General features: G+C 37.0%; 1 protein-coding gene across 2 annotated transcripts in view; it reads right to left on the reverse strand.

Moving 5' to 3' along the window:
- Window positions 1-11,683: 11,683 nt before the first annotated feature.
- Window positions 11,684-26,568, reverse strand: part of LOC121425157 (CCA tRNA nucleotidyltransferase 1, mitochondrial-like) — a 30,825-nt gene continuing 15,940 nt past the window's right edge. The window contains exons 2-7 of one of the 2 annotated variants that reach the window (XM_041621157.1): window positions 25,672-26,023; window positions 21,578-21,845; window positions 20,789-20,915; window positions 17,045-17,238; window positions 15,732-15,973; window positions 11,684-12,264 (exon numbers count right to left, since the gene is read on the reverse strand). In XM_041621157.1, coding sequence (XP_041477091.1) covers window positions 11,989-12,264; window positions 15,732-15,973; window positions 17,045-17,238; window positions 20,789-20,915; window positions 21,578-21,845; window positions 25,672-26,016 — 1,452 coding nt within the window. In that variant the 5' untranslated portion in view covers window positions 26,017-26,023 and the 3' untranslated portion in view covers window positions 11,684-11,988. Of the gene's footprint in view, window positions 12,265-15,731; window positions 15,974-17,044; window positions 17,239-20,788; window positions 20,916-21,577; window positions 21,846-25,671; window positions 26,046-26,568 lie in introns of both variants that reach the window. The other variant, XM_041621158.1, reaches the window with a different exon arrangement.

The raw sequence follows: 26,568 nt of genomic DNA on the forward strand, positions 1-26,568 counted from the left end.
CTCTTCCTTTTTGTCAGTTGCAATTATGTATTATGCAACAATTGATTATAGGACATAAAAGATATCTCCACGTAATTGTGATGTGGTCCAGTGGTTAACTCTGGACTTTGAACCAAAAGGTATTGGGTTCTAGCTCTTGCTGCAGCTCAAACAAATTTTCTTTGGCAAGGCATTAATTATAATTTGCCTCTCTTGACCCAGGTGAAGTTAATGGGTACATGTATTTTTACAGGACTACATGTAAAGTACTTTTACATGTATCACAGTTCGTGTATAAGTCGTTCAATTGGCAAAGCTATTGCTTTATGATAATTTTATCCAGTTCTGGAGAAGTTTGTTTATTTTGAAAGTTGAGTTGATATTTTGAGTCATAGATATTGATTAGACAATATAGATTATATTTTGTAGTTTATAAATGTCTTTGTGACAGGCATGTATATGCTTTCGATGTTATTCAACTTGAAGAAAAGATCAAGAAAACGCATAATTTAATAAAAGTCATGTTGATAAAGTGGCTCAAAGGGTTTTACAATTCTTCCTTTGTACACCATCATGTCATTTTCTTTATTCTTTATAATCTATTCAGATTGAGGGGAGTGAAAATAGTATCAATTAGATATAAAGATATACAGTGTATATCAAAATAAATGTAATCAGAATTAAAGAATTATTGAATATTAGGCCAACAATTAGCATTTACCAGTCTGTGAAAGAGCAACTTTCTTATTAACACTTTCCTTGTACGACTGACAACATTCATGGATAAAGGAATTAATTTGAAAGACAATATATCGGTACTTCTCAATTTGTTAAAATGGGTGAAGTGAATTAAGACTGATCATTCAATAATAGGCAAAGAGCATTAGGTTTAACATGGAAATTTCTGGTTACAAGCTGATTTTTCAGGATGGGTCCTGGAATGTGTCCAAAATAACATACTAAGAGTCCTCATAAATCCTCCTTGGGGGGTTTTCCGTAATCCAAAATGGCGGCCATTCACAGATGATGAGCATAACTCACTCATTATTCACACTAGACATCACATTTCAGTGCATATTTCATGGTTTAAACAGATCTAGTGATATAGGCTAGAGTGAAAATAAGCAGACCAGGGTACCTAAAAATCCAAGATAGCGTTCAAAATGGCTGACAAAGCCTAAAAATCCACTATTTATCTATTACTTACTTTAATGTATTTAATTTTGTTTCTATTTAATGGTTTGAAAGGTCAAATAATACATTTGGACATGTTAAAAGGTAATTCAGTAGTCAAGTATGTCTAAATTCCAAGATGGCTTCCAAAAATAAAGCCTAAATTGACTGCTGTTACTGAAAAATGGTCATACTTTAATAAAAATACACCTGAGAGATATGATTGATATGTCTTAACCATGGATTTAAGTGTTGAAATTATACACAAGTACAATCAGAGGTCCAGTATGTCCAAAAATCGAAGACGGCTTCTAAAAATGGAGTCTTAAATGGCTGCTGTTACAAATCGACATTGGCCATTTAATATCTGCATGGAAGATAAGATTTTGGTGTCTAAACCATGGTTTGAAGGGTCAAATAAAAACATTCGGACAAGTTAAAAGGACAGTCAGTGGTCTAGTATGTCCAAGATGGCCTAAATTGACCACTGGTACTTAATAAAAATACATACTTTATTTGATATCTGCCTGTGAAGTATGATTTTGGTTTTTAAACCCACGTTCTAAAGAGCCAAATGAAACCTTGGGACAACTTACTAGGACAGTCGGTGGTCCAGTATGTCCAAACATCCAAGATTGCTTCCAAAAATGGAGTTTAAAATGGCTGATGTTTCTTACAAAATAACACATCCGCCTGAGAGATATTTGGGTGTCTATACTATAGTTCCAGGTTTCAAATAATACTTTGGGACAGCTTATGATGATATGCAATTACCAATTTTCCTTCATAATCCAAGATGGTTTCCAGTATGGCATTTAACTTTCATCGCTTAAAAATAGTCATACTCAATATTTTTTGTTTCTGCACTATGGTTTGAAATGTCAAATATATATTTAGGAACAAGTCGATCGCAAGAATATTCATTTTCCATATTATGTGCAATTTGGTTCCCAAATTGAGCAAAAATGCCTGATGTTACTGTACCTACTCCTAAATCCTTAAGATTACCTTTCCCAAATGTATTTAAGTGTAGACACCACAATCATTCCTTGCATTAGGATATTGTATGAATAAAAATCATTTTTTAGTGATTGGAGTCATTTACACGCTATTTCGTAAGCCATCTTGTATTCTTTAGGAAAAATGGACAACTGCATTATCATTGTTAACAGTCCCAAAGTATTATTTGACCATTCAAACCATGGTTTAGACACCAAAATCATATATATCAGGCATTATCATTGTTAACAGTCCCAAAGTATTATTTGACCATTCAAACCATGGTTTAGACACCAAAATCATATATATCAGGCAGAAATTCAATTAACTATGTCCATTTGTAAGTCTCAGAAGTCATTTTATTATCATTTATTTTGGCGTCAAATGTGCCTGGGAGGCAAAAAGCAAACTAAATCACTATGATCCACAAGTCTCTCCTGATATAACTGATTTATACTCCATTTTTGGAAATTACCTTGGATATCTGAACATACTAGAGCACTGGCACATGTTCTAGACACCAAAAACATATTTCTTAGGTGTATATTAAACTGTCGATTTTTAAATAACAGTAACCAATCATTTATACCCAATTTTTGGAAGCCATCTTGCAGTTTTGGGCATAATTGACAACTGTCTGTCCTTTTAACTAGTCCAAATGCATTATTTGACCCTCTAAACCATGGTTAAGACACCAAAATCTGATCCCATGCATATATTAAATGAACTTTGTCAATTTTGTCACTTTGTATGTAACAGCGGTCATTTTAGACTCCATGTAACAGCAGTCAATTTAGATTCCATGTGTGGAAGCCATCTTGGGCTTTTGGACATACCTGACCACTGCATGTCTTGTTAACTTGTCCAAATGTATTATTTGACTTTTCAAACGATGGTCTAGACACCAAAATCATATTTCTCAGGTGGATTTTTTAATGAAGTATGTCAAATTTTCAGTAACAGTGGTCAATTTAGACTCCATTTTTGGAAGCCATCTTGGATTTTTGGACACACCTGACCACTGAATGTCCTCTTAACTTGTCCAAATGTATTAGTTGACTTTTCAAACCATGGTTTAGAAACCAAAATTATATATCTCAGGCAGATATCAAATGAACTATGTCCATGTGTAAGTAAAAACAGCCATTTTAGACTCCATTTTTGGAAGCCGTCTTGCATTTTCGGACATACTTGACCACTGACTGTCCTTGTAACTTATAACAATTTATTACTTGACCACTGAAATCATTGAATAAAAACAAAATTAAAGATATTACAGAAAGTAATAGATTAATAGTGGATTCTTAAGCTTTGGCAGCCATTTTGGATGCCATCTTGGATTTTTAGGTACCCTAGTCTGCTTATTTTCACTTTTACCTGTATCACTAGATCTTTTTCCTCTTTAATCCATGAAATATGCACCGAAATTTGATGTTTAGTGTGAATAATGAGTGAGTTATGTCTATTTTCTGTGAATGGCGGCCATTTTGGACGCCATCTTGGATTACGGAAAACCCCCACGAAGGATTTATGAGGACTTTTAGTATGTTATTCTAGACATTTTCCTAGACCTATCCTAAAAAAATCAGCTTGATACCAGAAATTTCCTTTCTTAAGCCTATTTTGGCCTAATGCTCTTGGCCTATAAGAAAAAGAACCTTTTCAGTATTGCGTTCAGTAATCATAGCCAATATAAGCACTATTTGATCTGATCATGTCCATTGACAAAGATATCATGCAGATATCATGCCTGATAATGTGCCCTTTATTATAATCTGGGCGGAAATTCTTGATACCATCACCCAACGATGTGACGACGGATGTAATCCACCCGGGTACTATAAAAATGTCCCACTAACCCATTATCCCAATACATATTCCTGACTATGGATGGTTTTTAGTGATTTTAATGTAATAAAGTGCCATATTTCCCACCAATTGAATGTAAAAAAAAATATGGTCATCTCATAGAAGAAGTTATTAACATTCATTTCAGGGGGGCGGAAATTCTATCTGAATCAACGCTTGTCCTTGATACACATTTGTTTGTGAAAAAGGGGTATGATGAAAGGGAATTCTGCGTGTTATAAGGGTGCGCGCGTGCAGCGAGGACCTTCTGTCCGCTAGTTTTCCATATAGTTCAGAAGCCCGTTCCGAGGACCCTCCTTTTTACAATAAGCCCGCTCCAAGGCCCCCGTTTTTTGTCTCGCCCGCGGCACACCCCTACCACTTTTTTGGTTGAGTTCCCCCCCCCCCTGGGAGTGGGCATGCAGTCAAATTTATTGCTGTACACACGCATGGCCAAATTATTTCCAAACGCCCCCTAAACTCCTCTGTGTGCAAAATAACCCCCTAAAGGACGATCCATGATAGTAAAATCAGCTATTTTCACATTTTTCAACCTATTTTCCAAACAAATGAAAAACTTATGAATATGACAACCAACAAAAATATGCTGTCCATGGGTGAATTAGTGGTGATAATGTTGCGTGTCGTACGGGACATTTATGAGTCCTGTACGACACAACATTTTTGCCCTTAAATTCAGCCATAATCAAATAGTTTTTGTTGATTATCAGTTTTACACATGACTACCCACTGTAACTTTATTATTGACCAAAAATAATTTTTCATTGTTCAAGCGGTGTTGGCTCAGTCGGTAACGCGTCTGCCCGTCGAACCAAAGATCTTGGGTTCGAGTCCACCCCGGGCGGATGACTGAAGCCAGTGCGTTGTGTGTAAACGTCTCTCCCATGTTTCATAGATGCAGGCTATGTTACAATGGAAAACACTCTGTCCCTCGGATAGGACGTTAAATGGAGGCCCCGTGTAGAGGAGAGTCACCACCTTTGCACGTTAAGAACCCATTGCACTATTGGTATAAGAGTAGGGGGAAACCCCGGTGTAGTGGTCCACCTGCATCCCCCCAATCAGTTATATCGGGAGGAGAGACCTGCAGGTCAGTGATTCAGTTCGCTTTTCGCCTCCCAGGCACAGGTGACGCCAAAACAAATAATAATAAAAGCAATCGGCTAAGAGACTAGAAATTGTTGACAAAATGTCCCATAACACATATGGAATCGCCCTTAGCAAGTTTTTTGCGGGCTTTAATTACACATTTTGGCCCCTAAACAAATTGCTACCAAAATATGGCCCTGGGGAAAAAACATACCCTAAACACGTTTGGCTATAGTCTAAAAAAAAAACCTTTGGAAAAAAAAAACAACCTAAATACGTTTGATCCTGCGATTGACCATTTCAAAACTCCCCCTTTTTTAAAATAAAAAAAACCAGGAAAAAAACACCCCTTTAAACGCATTTTGTTTGTGTCACGCGTGTGTACAGCAATATATTTGACTGCCCGAACTGAAGCCCTCCTCTGTCCCTCCCCCCCCCCCCCCGTTCAGCCACTTGTGTGTTGCGTGCATAGCAGAGATGGATCTGTTGCATGAAACTTCTTGAACATGGATATAATGACCAACATAATAATCACCCAAACAATCTATTGGTATGTTATCCTGGGTCCATGGCAAACCAATGGCACCCAACTTAAAAGATGATTAATTTTAGGGGCTGTACGTTGCACAATAAATAGATCAAAGACTCGGAGCTGCCAACCTTTAATAAACTCAAAAGTAGTAATTGAGAAGCTCGAAAGTCATTATTTCATATGTGCCATGCAGTGATATAAATTTATTTGAATAGGTAATAGAACAGCACCCTATGTGCACAGATGTCAAGCTTACAGGATGATTCTCAGACATTTTTACTTCCAATTATATATTTCTTTCACTAGGACATAAACAATATACTAACTGGGATATTTTTAGATTACCACCCCAGGAAAATGGGTACTAAGGAAAAAACACAAATTCCTGATAATTAAGTACATGACCTATGAGAAAGTTGTCCTTGTCATAATTTGCTTACCCAGTTGCCAATTTGAAATCTAGTCTTGGGGAATTCAATTTTGAAGCAACTTTCTTTATGCTTGTCTGATTTCTTTCAAACTTTCACCATTTACTTTTATATATTTTTCTCCTTTCCAACACCACATTTTATGACCAAGGCTGGATTCCCCATAATCTTTGTGAACACTCCCCCTTTCCATGCACCAATAAGTGCGATCTAGTAATGGCAGGAAACTGACAATATACTGTATCTCGAAATTGATCAAACAATGTACACCAACTTTTGGAGACTTATTTTGATTTAATAGGAAAAGTTTATAAACAGAAAAGTACTTGATGCACTGGGATATTGAAAAAAATATATAATTCATCACAACAAAAATATATACTGGCTTTAATAGCTCTTTATTGCACAGCTTCCTTCGCTAGGCAAAAATTCATTCAATGAAAATCAGCACAATGTATCATTTAAGTACAAAATATAATTTAAAAGCAAAATCAAAGACAGAGACAGGTCAAATACAGGTCCACTAGATGATATCTATAGCTGTCATAGTACAAGTTCTGAGGCTTGTTTCATAAAGACTTAAAACTGTAACTTTGCTATTATTGTAACTACCATGGAAACCTTGAATGGCTGCTCACTCCTAATTACCATTGAAGTTAACACAATGGCAAAGTTTTTCTTGGAGGAAAAAATTGAATAAACCTAATTTCATTTAATAAAATACAAAAGAACAAGTGGGGATGTGACATCATCATCCCTCCTAATGGATATTCATGACCGGGGGGGGGGGGGGGGGGGCACTCAGTATATAATGCATAGTGGGTATGTGCCGCGGAGGGGACCCCCATTTTCACACTCAAATTTCCGTTCCAAGGCATAGCATTTTTGCCTTGTTGAGAAAAGGAACAAAGAAAGCCGCTCCAAGGCATAGCATTTTCTTCTTATCGAGAAAAAAGAAGAGGGAAATCCGCTCCAAAGCTTCGCATATTTTTCGTTACGCCGCTCCGATCGCATTGAATGAGCTGCAATTTTGGTGAAAAGCGGCCGCAGAGCTCCCCCGGCGGAGGCCGTGCTAGCTGAATCATGCACGCATGGCCGTTCCATAGGGATGCATACGCACTCACACGCTGGCGATCCGTTCCAAGGACCCCCGTTTTCACAAACATTTGTCGTTCCGAAGCCCGTTCCGAGGACCCTCCTTTTTACAATAAGCCCGCTCCAAGGCCCCCGTTTTTGTCTCGCCCGCGGCACACCCCCACCACATTTTTGGTCGAGTGCCCCCCCCCGGGATTCATGACGAGTGTTTTCACAAAATATTGCTAAACTTTAAACTTCAATAACTTTATTACCCGATTTTGATCAAGTTTTCAGCATTTTGCTCAGTGAATTCTACTCTAAAGCAATAAATACTTTCAGCCCGGACTATCCCTTTAATCCTAACCGCATACAAAAATTAGAATCAATTGTAAATATTAATCAGTAGCATATGCTCTGAAGTTGAATATATATGAATAAGTATAAATATAACATTTCATTGCCCTGACAGAGTTATATTTTCCCCAAAGTGCGCAGCACTGAGGTAAAATATTCTCATGAGGAAAAAATATAGCTTCGGAGGGGAGTTGAAATGTTATTTATTACAAGGATAGACCAGGCAATATCTGTTATATTATGTAGTCTGTAGATTAGCCATCAGAGACTGCATTCATCATCTGGCTTTGTGATTAACTTGAAATACTTGCTGCAGCTCTGATCCATCTCCGTCATAATAGAAAAAAAATGAAACTATACAGTAAGTACGTTATTCATGCAATTGAAGCGTCAAAACCTATCACGGATTCAAATCTACATAGCCAATGTAATATAACTCACAGATGTAACATTTCTCAAGTGGAAAAATTTCTCAACTAAGGCTGGAGGATCCATGAGAGAAATTCTTTATTTATGAATGCACATCTTATGGTACCGTATATTTGATGACAGGCATACACCACCACCCCCCCCCCTCCCCCTCCGGAAAAAAACATTACACAGTGCATCCACAGAAAGTGGAATCCAGAATTGGTGATTTATCATAACTTAATCACAAATACAATGGACAAATGACCTAAAATTGTAAAGCTTAGAGTCTCCTCTATGACCTACTATAACTCATATGATTCCTCATTCAACCATGACTCCATGAGTATTCAAAAGCAATTTGAAGAGATATCAAAAAGGTACTTAATGGGCATAACATGTCTAAAAAGTTCCATAGCTTCTCTTTGATTTAATATCTCAATCACAGAAAATGGTCAATTAACAAGAAAAATTCGAATTACTTTAAATAACGCTTGAATTCCAATTAAAAAATATATATCGTAGTTGTCGCACTTACTTGACACTTCATTATGTTGATGACTGTTGACTTTGCGATAGCTCCGGTAGGAAACATGTGAAATGCATTTGGTTAATGAAATTATGGAAAGACAAGCATTGTTTCAGAGAGACGGAACTTTGTTATTTCTTGATCATTTTCTGAGATTGAGGTATCATCAAAATATTTTTGATTTTAAACGTGACTTCCTTTCATATATACAACATGGAAGGACAGTTTATTTTCCAGGCCAATCAATAGGACACACAAGGCAATGTCCTTTAAAATTTAAGCCCTAATAAACTTTAAATTGATCTTCAAAATACCTGCTGGACCTAACCAACATTTTTTAACAGTTCCCTGGTATTGTATAGGACAGTGATTTTCTGTTTTACCGGTAAATAAAACAGAATTTCTGTTTAGTTCCCCTTCCCCTAGCAAAGGTGAATTCCATAAATTTTTACAGGAAAAGTATAAACTTTTCATGTAAAAATTTATGGAATTCACCTTTGCAAAGTGGAATTCAGATTTTTGCTGTGTACATTTTCAGTGACAAAACGGAACTTCCATTTCAGATAATGATAGAACGAAATTATAGATTTTCAGAAACGGAAGAGACAATTTTTTTCAAACAGAAAATCACTGTCTTTGATTGTACTGCTAGTTAATTAATATGCACCTGATCTAACAATTCATCTATTGAAGGAATCAGGAGGAGTATGTCATGAAGGGTATTCTATTAAATCTATGAATCTGATTGGCTGTGAGCAAATTAGTTTGTGAAAATCCCTAACTGACAGTGATAATGGCTACTGACTCGCCTATGAGCTTGTAAATATGAATAAACTGTAATGCAAGATGGATAGCACTCAATGAATATTAACTTTGATGGATGCACGTGCATATTGTGTGCAAAATTCTTCAGTCAAAACTGAACAAATCAGACTTATTGCCTGTCATCTTTTAACTTTCAAATCTTACAGTAACCAATGAAACTTTTTGTCACCCTTTGTTTAAAAAAAGAGGATATTGAGCACTTTCACTTTGTATTTTCTTTTAGAAAAAGACCCTTTAAAAGTTTTTATTTTACAAAAGCTACCACCAAGTATCAAATCCTGAAATATTTACCCGATTTCATGCCTCAGATTCTTATTATTATTCTTATATTATCATACAAGAAGAAAAAATCATGCAATTGTTATTTCCTACACAATAACTCGTTAAGGAGTAACAAATTCATATAAATGTCATAAAATGGAATAGCGAAAGACTTATTTTCCAGGGGGGGGGTTACCAAAACTAAAGAGACTTCAACAGTAGAAAATACAATTTGTGATATTGCTTGCAACAAGGAATTTACTTCGGACATAAAATTGAGATTAGGAAATTATGCAAACCTTCCTTTGTTTATAACAAGTGGAATGCCTCTGGCCATCTCACCTGCATCACGCGATTCAACATAGCAGCATTGCTGACTTTGAAAACTACTATAACTCGCACAAGATGTTCAGTGATACTTGGTTACTCTTATTTCCACGTTTTATGAACTAGACCAATACACTTACAGCGATAGGATGGTAATTCAACAAATACTCCCAATGTGTCCAAAATTTATTGACCTCACATGACCTTTGACCTTGATCATGTGACCTGAAACTTGCACAGGATATTCAGTGATACTTGATTACTCTTATGTCCAAGTTTCAAAAGTCAGATCAATAAACTTGCAAAGTTATGATGGTAATTCAACAGATACCCCCATTATGGCAAAAGTTCATTGACCTTTGACCTTGGTCATGTGACCTAAAATGCGCACAGGATGTTCAGTGATACTTGATTACTCTTATATCCAAGTTTTATGAACTAGACCAACATACTTTCAAAGTTATGATGGTAATTCAACAAATACCCCCAATCGGCCAAAGTTCATTGACCCTAAATGACCTTTGACCTTGGTCATGTGACATGAAACTCATGCAGGATGTTTGGTGATACATGAATGACCTTGTGTCCAAGTTCCATGAACTAGGTCCATATATTTTCTAAGTTATGATGACATTTCAAAAACTTAACCTCAGGTTAAGATTTTGAAGTTGATTCCCCAACATGGTCTAAGTTCATTGACCCTAAATGACCTTTGACCTTGGTCATGTGACATGAAACTCTAATAGGATGTTCAGTAATACTTGATTAACCTTATGGCCAAGTTTCATGAACTAGGTCCATATACTTTCTAAGTTATGATGTCATTTCAAAAACTAAACCTCATGTTAAAGGACAAGTCCACCCCAACAAAAAGTTGATTTGAATAAAAATAGAAAAATTCAACAAGAATAACACTGAAAATTTCATCAAAATTGGATGTAAAATAAGAAAGATATGGCATTTTAAAATTTCGCTTATTTCAAACAAAATAGTTATATGAACAAGCTAGTTACATCCAAGTGAGAGAGCTGATGACATCACTCACTCACTATTTCTTTTGTAATTTATTATATGAAATATGAATTATTTTTATTTTCTCGTCATTGTCATGTGAAATGAAGTTTCATTCCTCACTGAACACATGTAATTCCATTATTTTAACATTTTGTGCTTCAGGCAAGGAGGTCCTAATCCTCAAATTCGTAAAAATTGAAATATTGTATAATTCAAACAATAAAAAACAAAAGAAATAGTGAGTTAGTGACATCATCGACTCTCTCATTTGGATGTAACTGGCTCGTTCATATAACTATTTTGGTGAAAATAAGCGAAACTATGAAATGTCATAACTTTCTTATTTTACATCCGATTTTGATGAAATTTTCAGCATTGTGCTCGTCTGATTTTTCTCTATTGATGCAAATCAACATTTTTCTGAGGTGGACTTGACCTTTAAGATTTGATGTTGACGCCGCCGCCGTTGGAAAAGCAGCGCCTATAGTCTCACTCTGCTATGCAGGTGAGACAAAAACTGTACTTACCCAATTTTTTTAAATATTAATTTCACCTTTAATATAAACTTCTAGAAGTTAAGTACCAAAATGTTACATCATTGATGAAACTCATCACCCCCCTTAAATAAGTATCAAACATTTAAAACAAGATCAATGATACTGTTCATTTAATATGTACTCAATGCAAGAATGCAAGAATATCTTGGGAACTTCAAAGTACAAAGAACATTTATGATTTTTTAGGTTTCTAAAACCTAAAAACCTAAAAAGGTTTTCTCCATATCTTGCATGGTTACACAGCTCATTTTTACCCATTCCAAACTTTTCTGTCCATGTAGAAATGGTTTTGATTAGACCTTGAAAGTTATCTCATTAAGCAACACCTGCCATCCATCAGGTTAGATTCAAGAAACACTCAATGCTCCTCACTTGTGCATCAGCAGTTATGTCTCCAAGCATTATTGCATCTTCTTGTGTCAGGTTCAAGAAATATGGCAATTTCCTAGATCAATCCCTCCCAGTCTCTATCCTTGATCCTGTACCATCTGCTATATCTATAGAAGCTATTCTTTGTTTTATTGTCCATCCATTAATGCCTGCAATTTCTGTCTCACTCCTCTTTGGTCACGAATCTCCATTTGCTTGATCCTGCATCATCTCACGCAATCTTTCTAAAAGTTCTTCTTTGTTTGCCTTGAAGTCACTGTCCATCCACCATTGCCTAACTTTCTCCATCACATCCCCGAATCCTTTGCCCTTTGGGACCCCAGCAGCCAGAAGATCTTTGCCAGTTACAGGAAACTTGGCAACATCCCACGATCTGAAATCGACAAGCAACTGGCTCTCCCCGCGGTACTTCAGGACTTCAGTGACATATTTCAATATGTTTTTCTCTTTGCTCTGTAAATCAAGAAGAACAAAAATTAGACCTAATTCTTACCTTGGAAATGAGTAAGCATGCTCTCAAGAGCAAATCAAGTGGAATATATAGTAGCCTTCCAAAGGTACCCTTAAACATCAAGAAATAATTTAGTATAAAATCTAAAATTCTTTTTAAAATGTCTTTTAGTTAATTTTACCAATCATTCAAACTACTTAAGACTATATATTAGCATGACCAATCTAGGCAAAGGCTGCATCATTGTGTGAAATGTAAACAATAAGTCTGATGAAGAAGACTATGAAAAGAGACTGCAAATCAAAGCAGCTGCTGCCTAGTTGCTCCTGTTTATGTTAGTCATCATTTTCTTTTTAAATGACCAGGAGTGGTATTCTGGAACTCTGTCATAACTTTTGTCATTTCTCTCCGAGATGTGACACCGCTATGATTGTCACCAATCGGTATTCTGAACACTGTCTTTTCCCTGTCATATCTCTCAAAGTTCCCACCCATCTTTTCGGAAGCAAACCAATCAAAATCATCGTTAGTTCCCAGTTGGAGCCCTTCTAGCCAATAGGAAAGCCCCGTGGCAGGTAGGGCGTATCCCAAAAACAGTTGCTGGCATCGCGCAACTACGCGTATATTGATGCGCTTAATTACAAAGAGAGACAGGGAGCTGTGAAGGATTTTAGAGAAGTAGAAAAGTAAGGAAAACAGAGAAAAAAAGGAGGAATAAATATGTACGGCCTAACTAATTGTAGCGTGAAAAAATAATTTTTAAAATTGTCATGGAAGATGAGTGAAACTAATACCACAATCTAATCTAAACAATATAATTATTTGCTTGACATTCAGTCGGCAGGGTATCGGGATTTTGGTACTAAAAGATATGACAAAATTTATGACTGCTACCCCCTGTTATAAACTTTTGTCATATCTTTTGCTTGTATAAAAGGAAGAGAAGAGACAAAATTTATGAAATTTTTGTGATAAAAGTTATGACATCCACCAGAATACCAATTTGTCATATCTCTGAGATAAGATAAAATATGGAGAAAAGACAATGTTCAGAATAACGCCCCTGGATTCTGTTAAGGTCTTTTGTACATAAAGACTGCCACCAAACATTTGTTGATAAAAAGAAACAATAACTGTAGCAGAACAAGAGTGTATAGTAGCCAGGTAGTATTATTTTGCATCAGACGCTTTGCTTACATATCATGATGAGACTTGTAAAGGCAAAGACAAAGCTGCAACCTCTGCCTAGATCAACCTTGATATCATTTACCAATTTTAGACCAAAAGATGTGTCTGACTATTAAAGACAGCTTTTTTTAAAGACCCAGAGCTAAAAGTGCAATCGACAAATGGGAAATATGTAAGCTACATAGTACAACAGTTTCGCGGGGGATTTTGACAAAAGGTTTTCCATTGCCTTTCATCGGCCTCAAGACCATAACGTTATGTTGTGATTCAATAGGCCTGTACAATAAAAAAAAAGTATTATTTTTCTGCTTTTCAGATTCTGAATTCAATTTTTTATCTCTTCAATTTGCAGAAAAAAATGAGAATGATAAAATTTTATTCAGTGCTCAAATGGATGGAAACCTACAACTCTTCACTATATTTTTTGTGATTTCCTTTCTTAGCTCTTTTAGGGCCTAAACTGCTATCTCAGGAAAACTTTTTACACATAATTTGAATACAGATATATTTTGAAAGCTGTGGCAAATAGGCAGGAGATACAATATGGGGAAAACTAGTTAAAAGCCGTAGATTTCATCAATTCAAGCTTGCAGAAAAATATATTTATATCGCTATGTTATAGAAGTGAAGAAAATAACAAGGCAAAAGCAATTTTGTGTCTCGCCCACTTATGAAACTAACCAGAAATATCATGATTTGCGATGGCACACAAGAGAATTATATCGAAACTTCATTGTGAAATGACTGGGATGGAATAACACTTGTCATATGAGCCTTGCATGTAAACTTTAATGTTGATCTGAAACGACTTTTGACCTTACCATGTGACCTCCGACTGCAGCAAAACATGCAGGTCCCACAAGTCCATCTACCATCCAAGTTTGGTTGAAAAGCGACATACGGTTGCAGAGTTAGGTGTCATAAGAGAGTCTTGCATGTAAACTTTAACGTTGACCTGAAAATGACCTTTGACCTTATGATGTGACCTCCGACTGCAGCATATCATGCAGGTCCCCCAAGTCCATCTACCATCCAAGTTTGGTTGAAAAGCGACCTACGGTTGCGGAGTTAGGTGTCATAAGAGAGTCTTGCATGTAAACTTTAACGTTGACCTGAAAATGACCTTTGACCTTACGATGTGACCTCCAACTGCAGCATAACATGCAGGTCCCCAAGTCCATCTACCATCCAAGTTTGGTTGAAAAGCGACCTACGGTTGCGGAGTTAGGTGTCATAAGAGAGTCTTGCATGTAAACTTTAATGTTGACCTGAAAATGACCTTTGACCTTACCATGTGACCTCCAACTGCAGCAATAACATGCAGGTCCCCCAAGTCCATCTACCATCCAAGTTTGGTTGAAAAGCGACCTACGGTTGCGGAGTTAGGTGTCATAAGAGAGTCTTGCATGTAAACTTTAACGTTGACCTGAAGAGAGTCTTGCATGTAAACTTTAACGTTGACCTGAAAATGACCTTTGACCTTACCATGTGACCTCCAACTGCAGCATAACATGCAGGTCCCCCAAGTCCATCTACAATCCAAGTTTGGTTGAAAAGCGACTTTTGGTTGTGGAGTTATGTGTCATTAGATTTGTGACGGACGGACGACATTTGGATCCCTAAGTCTCGCCTTCATCTCTGGTGGGCAAGACAAAAATGGCCCAGTCTATAAAGGGTAAATGTTTGTGGACTATTGCCAGAATAGTTAAAGACCCAAAATTGCCAATTAGCAAGTTGCGTGAGAATTGAAAGTAAACAGTCAGCGAGCACCGCGGTCAAAATATATTGTGTGGCAGATTTATCATGAAAACAGTCAAGGGGGCAGGCTGAATCAGCCCCCCCACCATCTTTTTAAGGTTGACCCTACTGGACTCAGATGATCCCGTGTAAAAGTCTATGCAGAATTAATTCAGTAGTCTGCACTATAACCCATTGCCTACTATAACCAGCTGATATCTTTACAAAACTAGGCATAATATTCCCCTCTGAAAAGGGTGGCGAAGTCCCCAAAGAAGTCCGAGACGCCCCAAGCTCTTGCATAGTAAAGAAATCGAAAGTGATTTTTCAAGGTGAGTCTGCATGATAGCTTTATCATTTGCAAGAGAATGTTCTTGGGTTCACATAAAAAATAAGCAATAAAAAAATCTTTAAAAAATAATTATTAAAAACTCGGAATTCTGATTTTACTCGGGAGAATATCATGCCTGCAAAACATATGGGAATTACAAGCAGTCAATGGGTGAAGTGAAATCAAATTCACAAACAGAGAAAGAGGACTTACACAAACGACAATGTCTTGGTAAGGTTTGAGTGGGTTTGAGTGGGGCTTGTCCCCTCTCTCTGCAATGACAAAGAGGGCGGTCTTCCGTTCCTCTGCCGAGATCCTCATTCTTTGCTCCATAATAAGGACATCTTTCTCATCCTTGAAGAGAGCTGAGAGAACAGTGACAGGATGAGGGTGCAGTGACTGACTTCGTTGATATACCTGGTGCAATTCTTGTAGATCTGCTTTAGGTGGGATACCTACGTGAATAAAAAATATGACCAAAGTTATAATAACATGCAGTAATAGAAAGAGGGGGTTTAGAGTCCCCTCAAATTTGAACAAGTGGAAAGCCTCTTGCAGTCTCGCCTGCATTACGCAATTTGATGTACATGTAGCAGCATTGCTGCCTTTGAAAACAGCTAATAATGAATTATTCACAGAAGAAAACACTAATGTGATAATAAAATATTATGTCCATTGACCCAAAATGACCTTTGACCATGATCATGTGACCTAATACATGTGCCAAATAATCATACATACTTGATTACCCTTACAGTGTATGTCGACTTTTATGAGCAAGATCCATAAACTTTCTAAGTGATGATGCCAATTCAACACATATTCCCAACATGACCAGTTCACTGATAGTATAACTTTCCTTTAATCAAATTCATCTCAATTTTAAAATAATTTTTTTTTAATGTTTTTAGACACCCTCTACTCCAGCACCAAAAAGAAAATTCCCCTTCCCATTCCATTTTAATATTTGGGGCAAGAATCACAAAACAAACTTGCTTGAAGCCAATCAGAGGCAAGGAATTTGGTACCTGATAATGTGAAGATCACTGACAATTTTTTTTCTTGAATTGCTCCCCAACTCGGCATCACTGTGTTCAACTACGGTAATAACCTGGGCAAGCATTTCATGAAAACTTTTGTTGTTGATTTTCACTGACTACTTTACCTTTGTCCAATCAGATTCGAGAATTTGCAGTAGCTCATAACAATAATTATTGAATGCCAATGACCATTTGATTCACAAAATGCCCTCCATGTCCCTTTAGCTAAATCAACACACAGTATCTGGAATTCAAACCATGGCCTAATTTTATTCGATATTATTCAACACTGTGCTGCACTCAATTAAGATGAGGTATATGTATATGGGTACCTGGCAGGAATTCATTCCTTGAAATGATTGTGTGCTGTAAAAGGTTTGCTGGGCTAAAGCCATGATAATAATATCATAAGTCCTTTAGACAGCGCATAGAGAAGTTAAATGATTTATGTTATAAAAGAACTAACTTTCATCATTATTATCTCACCCATATGACGAGCCAGGCCTAAGTCATACATGCAATGAATGAGATCAGCAGCAAAGTTGCCAGTCAAGATCTTGCGGAGCTCCATCCATATTCTTTCTCCTGAGATCCCTGCCAGTCCATCACCATTCTCCCGTATGGCTTCAAGGGTTTCTGCACTGTGTTTGTTACTCTCTCTTGCAATACGACCATAGAACCTGTAAAAGATAAAAGTATGGTCAGGCCTAACATAATTTGTCTGAATTTGCAAATATAATTGTGTGCCAAACAAAATAAATTGTGGAGGATGTTCCCCCCCCCCTCCTCCTCCCCTCAAAAAAATGTAGAGCATGCATCGTATGGGAGAGTGTCATATCATTCCCCCTAGGACCAAAAATCACCATGCATGTAAACACTCTGTGATTGAAGCAATTTTAGACCAGATTATACAACATGCGCTAATTACATAAGTGAGTGAAAGTTCTTCAAAACTGAACAACTTTCTGCAGTCCTAAGAGATGTACATGTTATTCCGGAAAAGTTGCATGTAGATCCTAATAACTCATTAAATTTCCATAGTATATAAGTCTTTAACAAGAAATTGACAGAGCTCCATTGCATGCTCCAAAACACTTATAATATTTATGTCTAAACTAGCAAATAACTTCACTAACAGTCATATAATGAAAAAATGTTTTGTGAGAAAAAAGTCTACCCAAAAATAAACCCACTCTTACGGAATTACTTAATCTCTGTTTTTATAGACAGTGTCCGGGTAAAGGGCGGGTAGAAAAAGGGGGATGGAATTCCTCAATGAGGTGATAAAACCACAGGTGGTAGCCACCTTGCTCCATCTTAACCCTAAATCTCCAGGGCTATTTTGATTCTTCCGGGGGGGGGGGGCCATTATGGCCCCCCCTTAAGATCTCGGCCGCTGATCGCGCGAGCGACGCAAAAATTTGCACACTGGTAGTGTGCGATGTAATATACAAGGCTGTATGGTAAAATTTTCCAAAATAATGAGATTTTATTTTATATTAAATGATTATGCTAATTTATGCATGAATCATACTTTTTGCTCTAATTCACTAAATAAAGCTCCTAGAATGCTAATTTTTGGTAAAAATATTCTTTGTAGCATTCTTAACAATCGCAATTAAAAAAAACTTCGGTTTGGAAATCAATTTCTTATGTATTTTATGAATTTCTTATGTATTTCTTTGTTTTTTTACTCTTTGTTTTTTTATTGATTTTTCAATGGAAATCGTTCCAGACTTAATTCTGATCATAAACAAGGCAAAATTAATTAAGTTTAATCAGTAAACGTAGAAATGATACATTTATGAATTTTGGCTAAATACACATTTTGCATTGGATTTGTACATGAAATCACGTTTATGAGCAATTTTGAGTCTGACATGCCCTTACATAATGTTGCGTAATGTCGTAACTGCGTACCCGGGCGTCACAAATTTGGTCTCAAAATTTGCGCGAGACTTGAAAGTAAAAAGTCAGTGAGTGGCGAGGTAAAAAAAATTTGCGCAGCACATATATCGCGAAAATTGTCGAGGGGGGGCCATTATGCCCCCCCCCCCCCCCCCCGGAGAATTAGGGTTAACAGAAACTCACTCAATCCTACCCTGGTAAAGTTTCCATGGTAATGAATGCCCCCCCCAAAAAAAAAAATAATAAATAAAAAAGAAGAAGAAAGAGACAGAAGGAAATCTAAAAGAAGGAAAAGGGGAAAGGTAAAAGTAGGGATGCCAGTTGAGATCATTGTCAGGAAAGAAATTTAATGCAATTCTAATGTTTCAGTTTAGTTCAAACATGTGTTTAAAATATTTACTTGGTCCAGGTTAGGGTACGTCAATAGACAATTGCATGTACATATGTTTTGAATATTTCAAAAGCAAGCATTGGAAACGTTTGATACCCCCCTTAGAGTACAAGTGTACCAGGTTGATGTCATATTTTGAACAGGTGTTAGAAATATTCTTATTAGGTGAAGTGTTTTCACACAGGTGTCATAAATAGCCAATACAGTGCTCTAGCAATGTACAGATGCACAGGAAGTGTCTTTTATTAATAAGAATGCATTGCTTTATGCACTCATCTGCTATTGAAATTCTTTGAATTATTTTATAGAAATTTTACAGTTAGTCCTAGTAATGGTAGGGTATATTAGGTTAATTTCAGTAATTCAGAGAGAACCACCTAAGCTAGAATAGACCACATATGTCAGTATAGGCAGTCAAAGTTAAGTCTGAGGGACGACGTTGGTGACATAAAACGACCCCAGCTGCTGCCGGTTCCACCGACATGATTCGCCAAAACTCATGTCATTGTTGGGGGCTCGATCTCGTCCACTAATTCGTTGAAGCCACATCTCTGATCTGGGGGCTACTCATCGAGGGGTAACACAGTCTACGGAGGCCGAGTGGAAGAGACATCGCAAGCTGCGGAGGCCAGGAACTGGACCGACCACCAGGGCCAAGTGGGGCATGTCCAGCCAGAAGAGATGATGGGGGCTAGAGTCAACGATTATTATTAAGTTAAGTTATATTTTGTTATCCATATCCATGTATATTTTCATGTACAATTATTGTAAAACCATCAAAAGAGAACAGAAAAATTGAAGATTTAATTAAATCTTTTAATAACTGTAATCTCAGTTTTACGTACGGTATTCCTTATTTGGTGTCAAGCAGCAGTAGGTAAATAATTTTGAAAAAAAGTCACTTCCCATTTGACATGGCATGAAAATCACCGAGAATATATTTTTGTATGCAAAAAATGGCCTGAAAATAAATTGCTAGGGTCTGAATTCAGGCAGGCTTTTGCCTGAAAACTGGCATCCCTATAAAAGGAAGAAGGGGAGAGGGGGACAAGGAAGAGGAAAAAAGAAAAAAGTGAAGATAAAGAAAGGAAGGGGAGAGGGGAAAGGGAAAGGGGGATAGAGAAAAAGAGGAAAAGGAAGGAATGGAAAATGGGAAAGAAAGGAAGGAAAAAGAGAAAATCAGAACAGAGACATGAAAGGGAGAGGGTAAAGAAAGGAAGATAAGAAAGAGTGAGAAAAGGAGAAAAGAAATGGACAGATATAAGAAATGGCAAACGAGAGAGAAAGAAGAGAGGATGAGACAAAGGGAGAGAAAAGAAGAGAATAGATAAGGGGAGTGAAAAGGAAGGTAAGAAAAGAGAGGAAAGGAAAGGTGGGGAAAAGGGAAGAAAAACGTTAAGGGAAGAGGAAACGAGAAAGGGAGATATGAAATTTTAAAAAGAAAGATAAAAAAGGGGGAAAGAAAAGAGGGGTAAAAAGAGAAATGAGGAGAGAAAAGGAAGAGGATAGAGAGAAAAGAAGAAACATGCTTGAGAGCGGGAAAGAAAAAGAGAAGGGAAATGAAGAGGGGAGAGAAATTGAGGAATACAGAGAGAAAAGGAGAAAGGAATGCAAGAGGGGAGAGCTTTTCAGACAGACCGCACCCCGATTACGTCTTAACAGAACATGCATCCGGGCATTAGCGGGGTAGAGTTGTTTTTCTACCTCGCTTCCACCCTGGTCTGAGCAGGCCGAAATTTGGAAAAATCCTTCCTGACAGTCCTGCTTTTCTCCCAGTGGGAGCATCTTAACAGAATAGGGGAATTTCTTTTGCCATGCTTTTATCTGGGTAGGGCAGTCAGAAAAGTGTCTGTTAAGACAGGATATAAGATTCTGTCTGTTCTTGATTTTTTCATTTATTTCACACGATTGGTGTTACTCTTAAGTCTGACCTGAAATATCGCAGTATTCTCAAGTAGTCTTCTTGTATCCGAGAAGCAGCATTTCCCACAAAGGCAACATGACGTCTCTCAAGTGCCTCTTTTCCATTGAAGAAATCATACAACGTTCCATCAAGACCTATTCAAGAGTTTAAGGAAGAGACTTGGTAATATTTTAGTAGGAACAGTCCTTAAAAAAGGTTCTTTTCAGGTCAGTATATCGATTCTTGGGCATCATAGAATTTAATAGTCACCTGTGTGTTGTGACAAATCCTGGGGGGGCCACTTCCATTGACGAGTGGATACCATGCGCGACCATGGGGTCTCGAAAAGCACCCTAAACACGTATTTTTCAATTTAACAAGTATTGGAAACAAAACGATACTCTTGGCAAGTATTCCCTGAAATGAACCCCTAAACAAGTAGTGATGGGTCCGTCAGTCGTCAGTTTACCTTTACACACCATTTGGTTTAGTACGACCCCATGCACCTTCTACACCTCGTGCAAATCGGTTGCTAAACACGTAGTGTTGGGGCAAAAAAGACATCCTTTATAAAACAATTTAATTTTGTTTTATAATCCCTTCAACTATGACCCTAAACACACAGCTTTCTTAGCGAAATAGATACCCCTTTCTCATTTTGTGTGTGTTTTTGACACCCTTATCACATTACATGTACGTACGTAACGTGCCCTGTCATGAAAAAGACATCCTTTTTACATGTATTTTTGGTCGCGCATGGTATCCACTCGTCAATGTAAGTGCCCAAACCCCCCCCCCCCCCCGGGACAAACCTTACCTAGGAACATGGAATTGATGGTTAAATCTCTCCTTTCTGCATCAGCCTTCCAGTCTGTGATGAATTCTACTTCAGCATGCCTTCCATCAGTTACACGGTCAACCCTCAATGTTGTAATCTCAAAGTTCTCTTTATCATTGATCCTTGCTGTAATGGTGCCGTGCTTCTCTCCCTTTGCATTGATCATTCGAATGCTTTCTTTCATAAACATTTTTTTCATCTCATCTGGAGTTGCTGTGGTTGCAAAGTCAACATCTTGAGGCTGTTTCTGCAGAGAGGAAAAGAGTAAATTTATCCTTTTCAAAATGTAAAATGAAGTTGTTTTACACTAGGCTATTTTTCTTTCAAAGAGAACCTAGTGTGTTAGTCTACAACTGATTTGGTATTCAAAATGCATGTCCATTTTCAGAAGAAATTTTATAGCAACTTGATCCTTTAACCTAATTCTCCCCAGGGCCATAATGGCCCCCTCAACAATTTTCGCAATATATCCGTTGCGCAAAATTTTTTGACCTCGCTGCTCGCTTAGTTTTTACTTTCAAGTCTCGCGCAAATTTTGAGACCAAATTTGTGACTCCCGGGAACGCGGTTACGATATTACGCAACATTATGTAACTTACAACTCAAATTTGCTCATAAACATGATTTCATGTTCAAATCCAATGCAAATTGTGTATTTAGCCAAAATTCATAAATGTATCATTATTTCTACTTTTACTGATTAAACTTAATTAATTTTGCCTTGTTTATGATCAGAATTAAGTCTGGAACAATTTCCAGTGAAAAAAAACAATAAAAAACAAAGAAATACATAAGAAATTCAAAAAAACAATAAAATACATAAGAAATCGGTCTTGGTACCAGAATTTTTTTCATTAACAATTGTTAGGAATGCTATAAAGAATATTTTCACCAAAAAATAGCATTCAAGGAGCTATATTTAGTGAATCAGAGCAAACAGTATGATTTCATGAATAAATTAGCATAATTAATTCATATAAAATATTAAAAAAATGAATTCAGTAAAATAATGCAACTGCGTAGATTACGTCATTCTCTACCATCATGCATATTTTCGTCGTGATCGTGCAATCCGCGGCTGAGATCTTAAGGGGGGCCATAATGCCCCCCCCCCCCCCCGGAATGACAATAATCAAAATACACCGGGAGATTTAGGGTTAAAGAGAGTGAGGAACAGAGAACAAAATATCCATGTATTTTAGGTATTCCTCTTGGGATTTCTGTGAGACATACATACACACAATTATATACTGAACAAGAGTGTTGCAAAGGTGAGCACATAATACACCTGCCTGTTACACGGAAAATTGAGTTCTTGGTCAAGCACGAAAAGTGGAAGGTGACGACTTCACCTTTGACCTTCTGATCTCAAAATCAATAGAATTGCTGGGATCTATGCTGTATCATACACGCCTCTAGGTTGAGTTCAACTAAAGTTATCCTGTTAACAAGGACTTCAGAAGGGTAAGATGAAAACATGTCACTGTGATCTTGACCTTTGACCTTTTGACCTCAAAATGAATAGGCTTCCTGAGATCCAGGCTAGTATCATATACACCAAATTATATGAGCCTAGATTAAGTTAAACTGAAGGAATCATGTTCAAAAAGACTGCAAAAGGGTATTAAAGATGAAAATATGTCACTGTGACTTTGACCTTTGGACCTCAAAATCAATAGGCTTCCTGGGATCCATGCTTGTATCATACACACCAAATTATATGAGCCTAGGTTAAGTGAAATTGAAGTTATCGCGTTTACAAGGAAAAGTTCACTTACGACCAGACTGACGGACACTGAGCGTGATACCATAATACGTCCCCGTCTAGGATGGGGGTATAAAGAATGATTTAGTCAAACTGAAAATAAAAAGATAAATTATCAGTTCTGTCTTAGTCCTAAATGATCAACGCTGGCTGATTTCACGGGGAACCGATTTCACAACACCAAAATACACAGGAGATCCCATGTACTCATTTTCGTGTTGGGAATGTGTTTAAAGTCACTTGAACATCGTTCTTTCAGGACCAAGAATCTGAATGGACTAATAATTTATGTTTTGGAGTAAATAATTAACCAGATTAAACCACTTTTAAGAAAATATGGACTTTGGAAAACATTTCATACATGTATTTTGGGGAATATGAATTTTTACCAGTATACATGTAATAGCAGTTGAGTGGAGATTGTCTCGTGGGTTCAGCTTTCTGATCGGGTAGCTGTTTTTGCTATGACATTGTATTCAATCACAATCATATCAACATGAAATAATGCTAAAAATATATTCTGTTCTTTGAAATCCTGTTTCTATCCTCATTTATCTAATTTATTTTATTCATTTTATTTCCAGGCAGGATAATAAAGAAGTGGAATGCCTCTGGCGGTCTCACCTGCATCACGCGATGAATATAGCAGCAGTGCTGACTTTGAAAACTACTATAACTCGCACAGGATGTTCAGTGATACTTGATTACTCTTATATGTATGTCCAAGTTTCACGAGTCAGATCCACAAACTTTCAAAGTTATGATGGTAATTCAACAAATACCCCCATTATGGCCAAAGTTCATTAACCTTTGACCTTGGTCATGTGACCTAAAATGCACACAGGATGTTCATTGATACTTGAATATTTTTATGTCCAAGTTTTATGAACTAGACCAATATACTGTCAAACTTATGGTGGTAATTCAACAAATACCCCCAATTTGGCCAAAGTTCATTGACCCTAAATGACCTTTGACCTAGATCATGTGACCTGAAAATTGCACAGGATGTTCAGTAATACTTGATTACTATTATGTCCAAGTTTCATGAATCAGATCCATAAACTTTCAAACTTACAATGTATGATGGTAATTCAACAGATACCCCCAATGCAGCCAAAGTTCATTGACCCTATGACCTTTGACCTTGATCATGTGATGTGAAACTCATGCAGGATGTTCAGTGATACTTGATTAACCTTATGTCCAAGTTTCATGAACTAGGTCCATATATTTTCTAAGTTATGCTGTCATTTAACCCTATCTAGGCCAGGGGGGGGGCATCAGAGCCCCCCCCCTCAACGAATTGCGCGATATTTTCGCCGGGCGATATTTTTTGACTGCGCCGCTCACTGACTTTTTACTTTCAAGTCTTGTGCAACTTTTGAGACCAATTTTGCGTCACCTGGGTACGTGGTTCCGAAATTACGAAACATTATGTACAGTGTAAGTGCATGTCAGACCAAAAATTGCTCAAATACGTGATTTCGTGTACATGCAATTTTGTTTTCAACCAAAATTCATAAATGTATGATTATTTTTAGTTTTGCTGGTCTAAATGTATTTATTTTATGCTTTTTATGATCACAGAAGAGTCCCCAACAAATTTCATTGAAAAAACAATGAAAACCTAAGGTAAAAAAAAACAAAGAAATACATAAGAAATTGCAAAAAAACGATATAATACATAGGAAAATGATTTGATATCGCAATTTTTTTCATGTACACTTGATAAGAACACCACAAAGAGTTTCTATACCAAAAATTAGTACATTTGGAGCTTTATTTAGGGAGTTAGAGGAAAAAGTATGATTTTTTTGCGTACTAATTACGCATAAATTAGCATTATCACTTAATAGTGCCAATTCTCGGCGCGATCACGCTGTCAACGGTCAAGATCTCTGTCGGAAAAGCGGTGCCTATAGTCTCACTGTGCTATGCAGGTGAGACAAAAACATTACACTTTACAGATACAATACAAACATTAAAAGAGAAATTTAGCATTCTCTCAATTCCTTTTTTTTTCCTTTGGTAATTTTATTTAATTTTTGAAATGAAAATAGAAAGTAATTTTACTATTCTTCAAACTTCAAAGAAAATGAATAAAAAAACAATTTTGCAACAATTTTTAAAACCATTCTTTTTAAAAACAAAATTTGTTTGAAGTATGTGACAGACGTCACATGGTTCAGGGCTATCAACTCTGCCGAACTGAACCAAACCCAAACATGCCGCCTAACTTGCAGCACTATTTCAAATCATATTATTTTCAGCCTGGAGTACCCTCTTAATACATTCCCATACTTACTGTCATTAAGAGATCTCGAACAGCTCCACCTGCAATTCTTAGCTCATAGTGATATCTTTCAAAAAGCTCTGCCAGATGCTTCAACTCTGGTGTAAAGAGACCTCTGAACTCTGGTGAATCAATCTTCATTTTCGCACTGCTGAAATACCTCAAACACGTTGTTACCAGCACACTGTAAGTACATGTACGTTTGGTCGGTGGAACATAAGGAGGCTGAAGATACAAGAAATTGAAGGTTTTCAGCAGGGAAGTGGCTCTGGGAAAACACTGCTGGAAATGGAGTCCATGAATTCTTATACATGTACTTGCTGCAAAACTTCTGACGATCCTAGCTGAGCTCGTCATCTGGTCACTGAAATTGATATAAAGAATTGCTGAATGTAAAAAAAAAGAAGAAATATGCATGAGTGCCAACAATCAGCCCAGGACAATGAAAGACAACTTTTACTGGTTTTGCTACTTTTGCATTACCAGCATCTACAATTAGTAGAGAATACTTGTAGGAATAACAATGAAAGACAACTTTTAATGGTATTTCTTCAGGAGTGAATACAATCAGTCCAGGATAGGATTAAGAATGAAAGACAACTTTAAGAAAATCTGTATCCAAAGGAACTGTTGCTGCGCTAGCGCCATGAGCGTCTCTGGACAGTGTGTGTGCGATTATGTCGTGGCTTTATTAAACAGAGATGAACGCTTTTCGGATTCTTGTGTCACAATGACATAACTATAAAACATGAATATGAAGAATACCTCTGATTAGAGACTTACTTACATGTATGTCTGGAACCAACCGATAGCCTTGTTTTAGCTAGAAGGCCCCCCTCCTAGAAAATCAATGTTAAATTTTGCGGCTGCTTCACACTGGTTTTCTGCTAGCCAGACAGGAATACCAGC

The sequence above is a fragment of the Lytechinus variegatus genome, chromosome 12 (assembly GCF_018143015.1).
Source record: "Lytechinus variegatus isolate NC3 chromosome 12, Lvar_3.0, whole genome shotgun sequence".
Lineage (NCBI taxonomy): Eukaryota > Metazoa > Echinodermata > Echinoidea > Temnopleuroida > Toxopneustidae > Lytechinus > Lytechinus variegatus.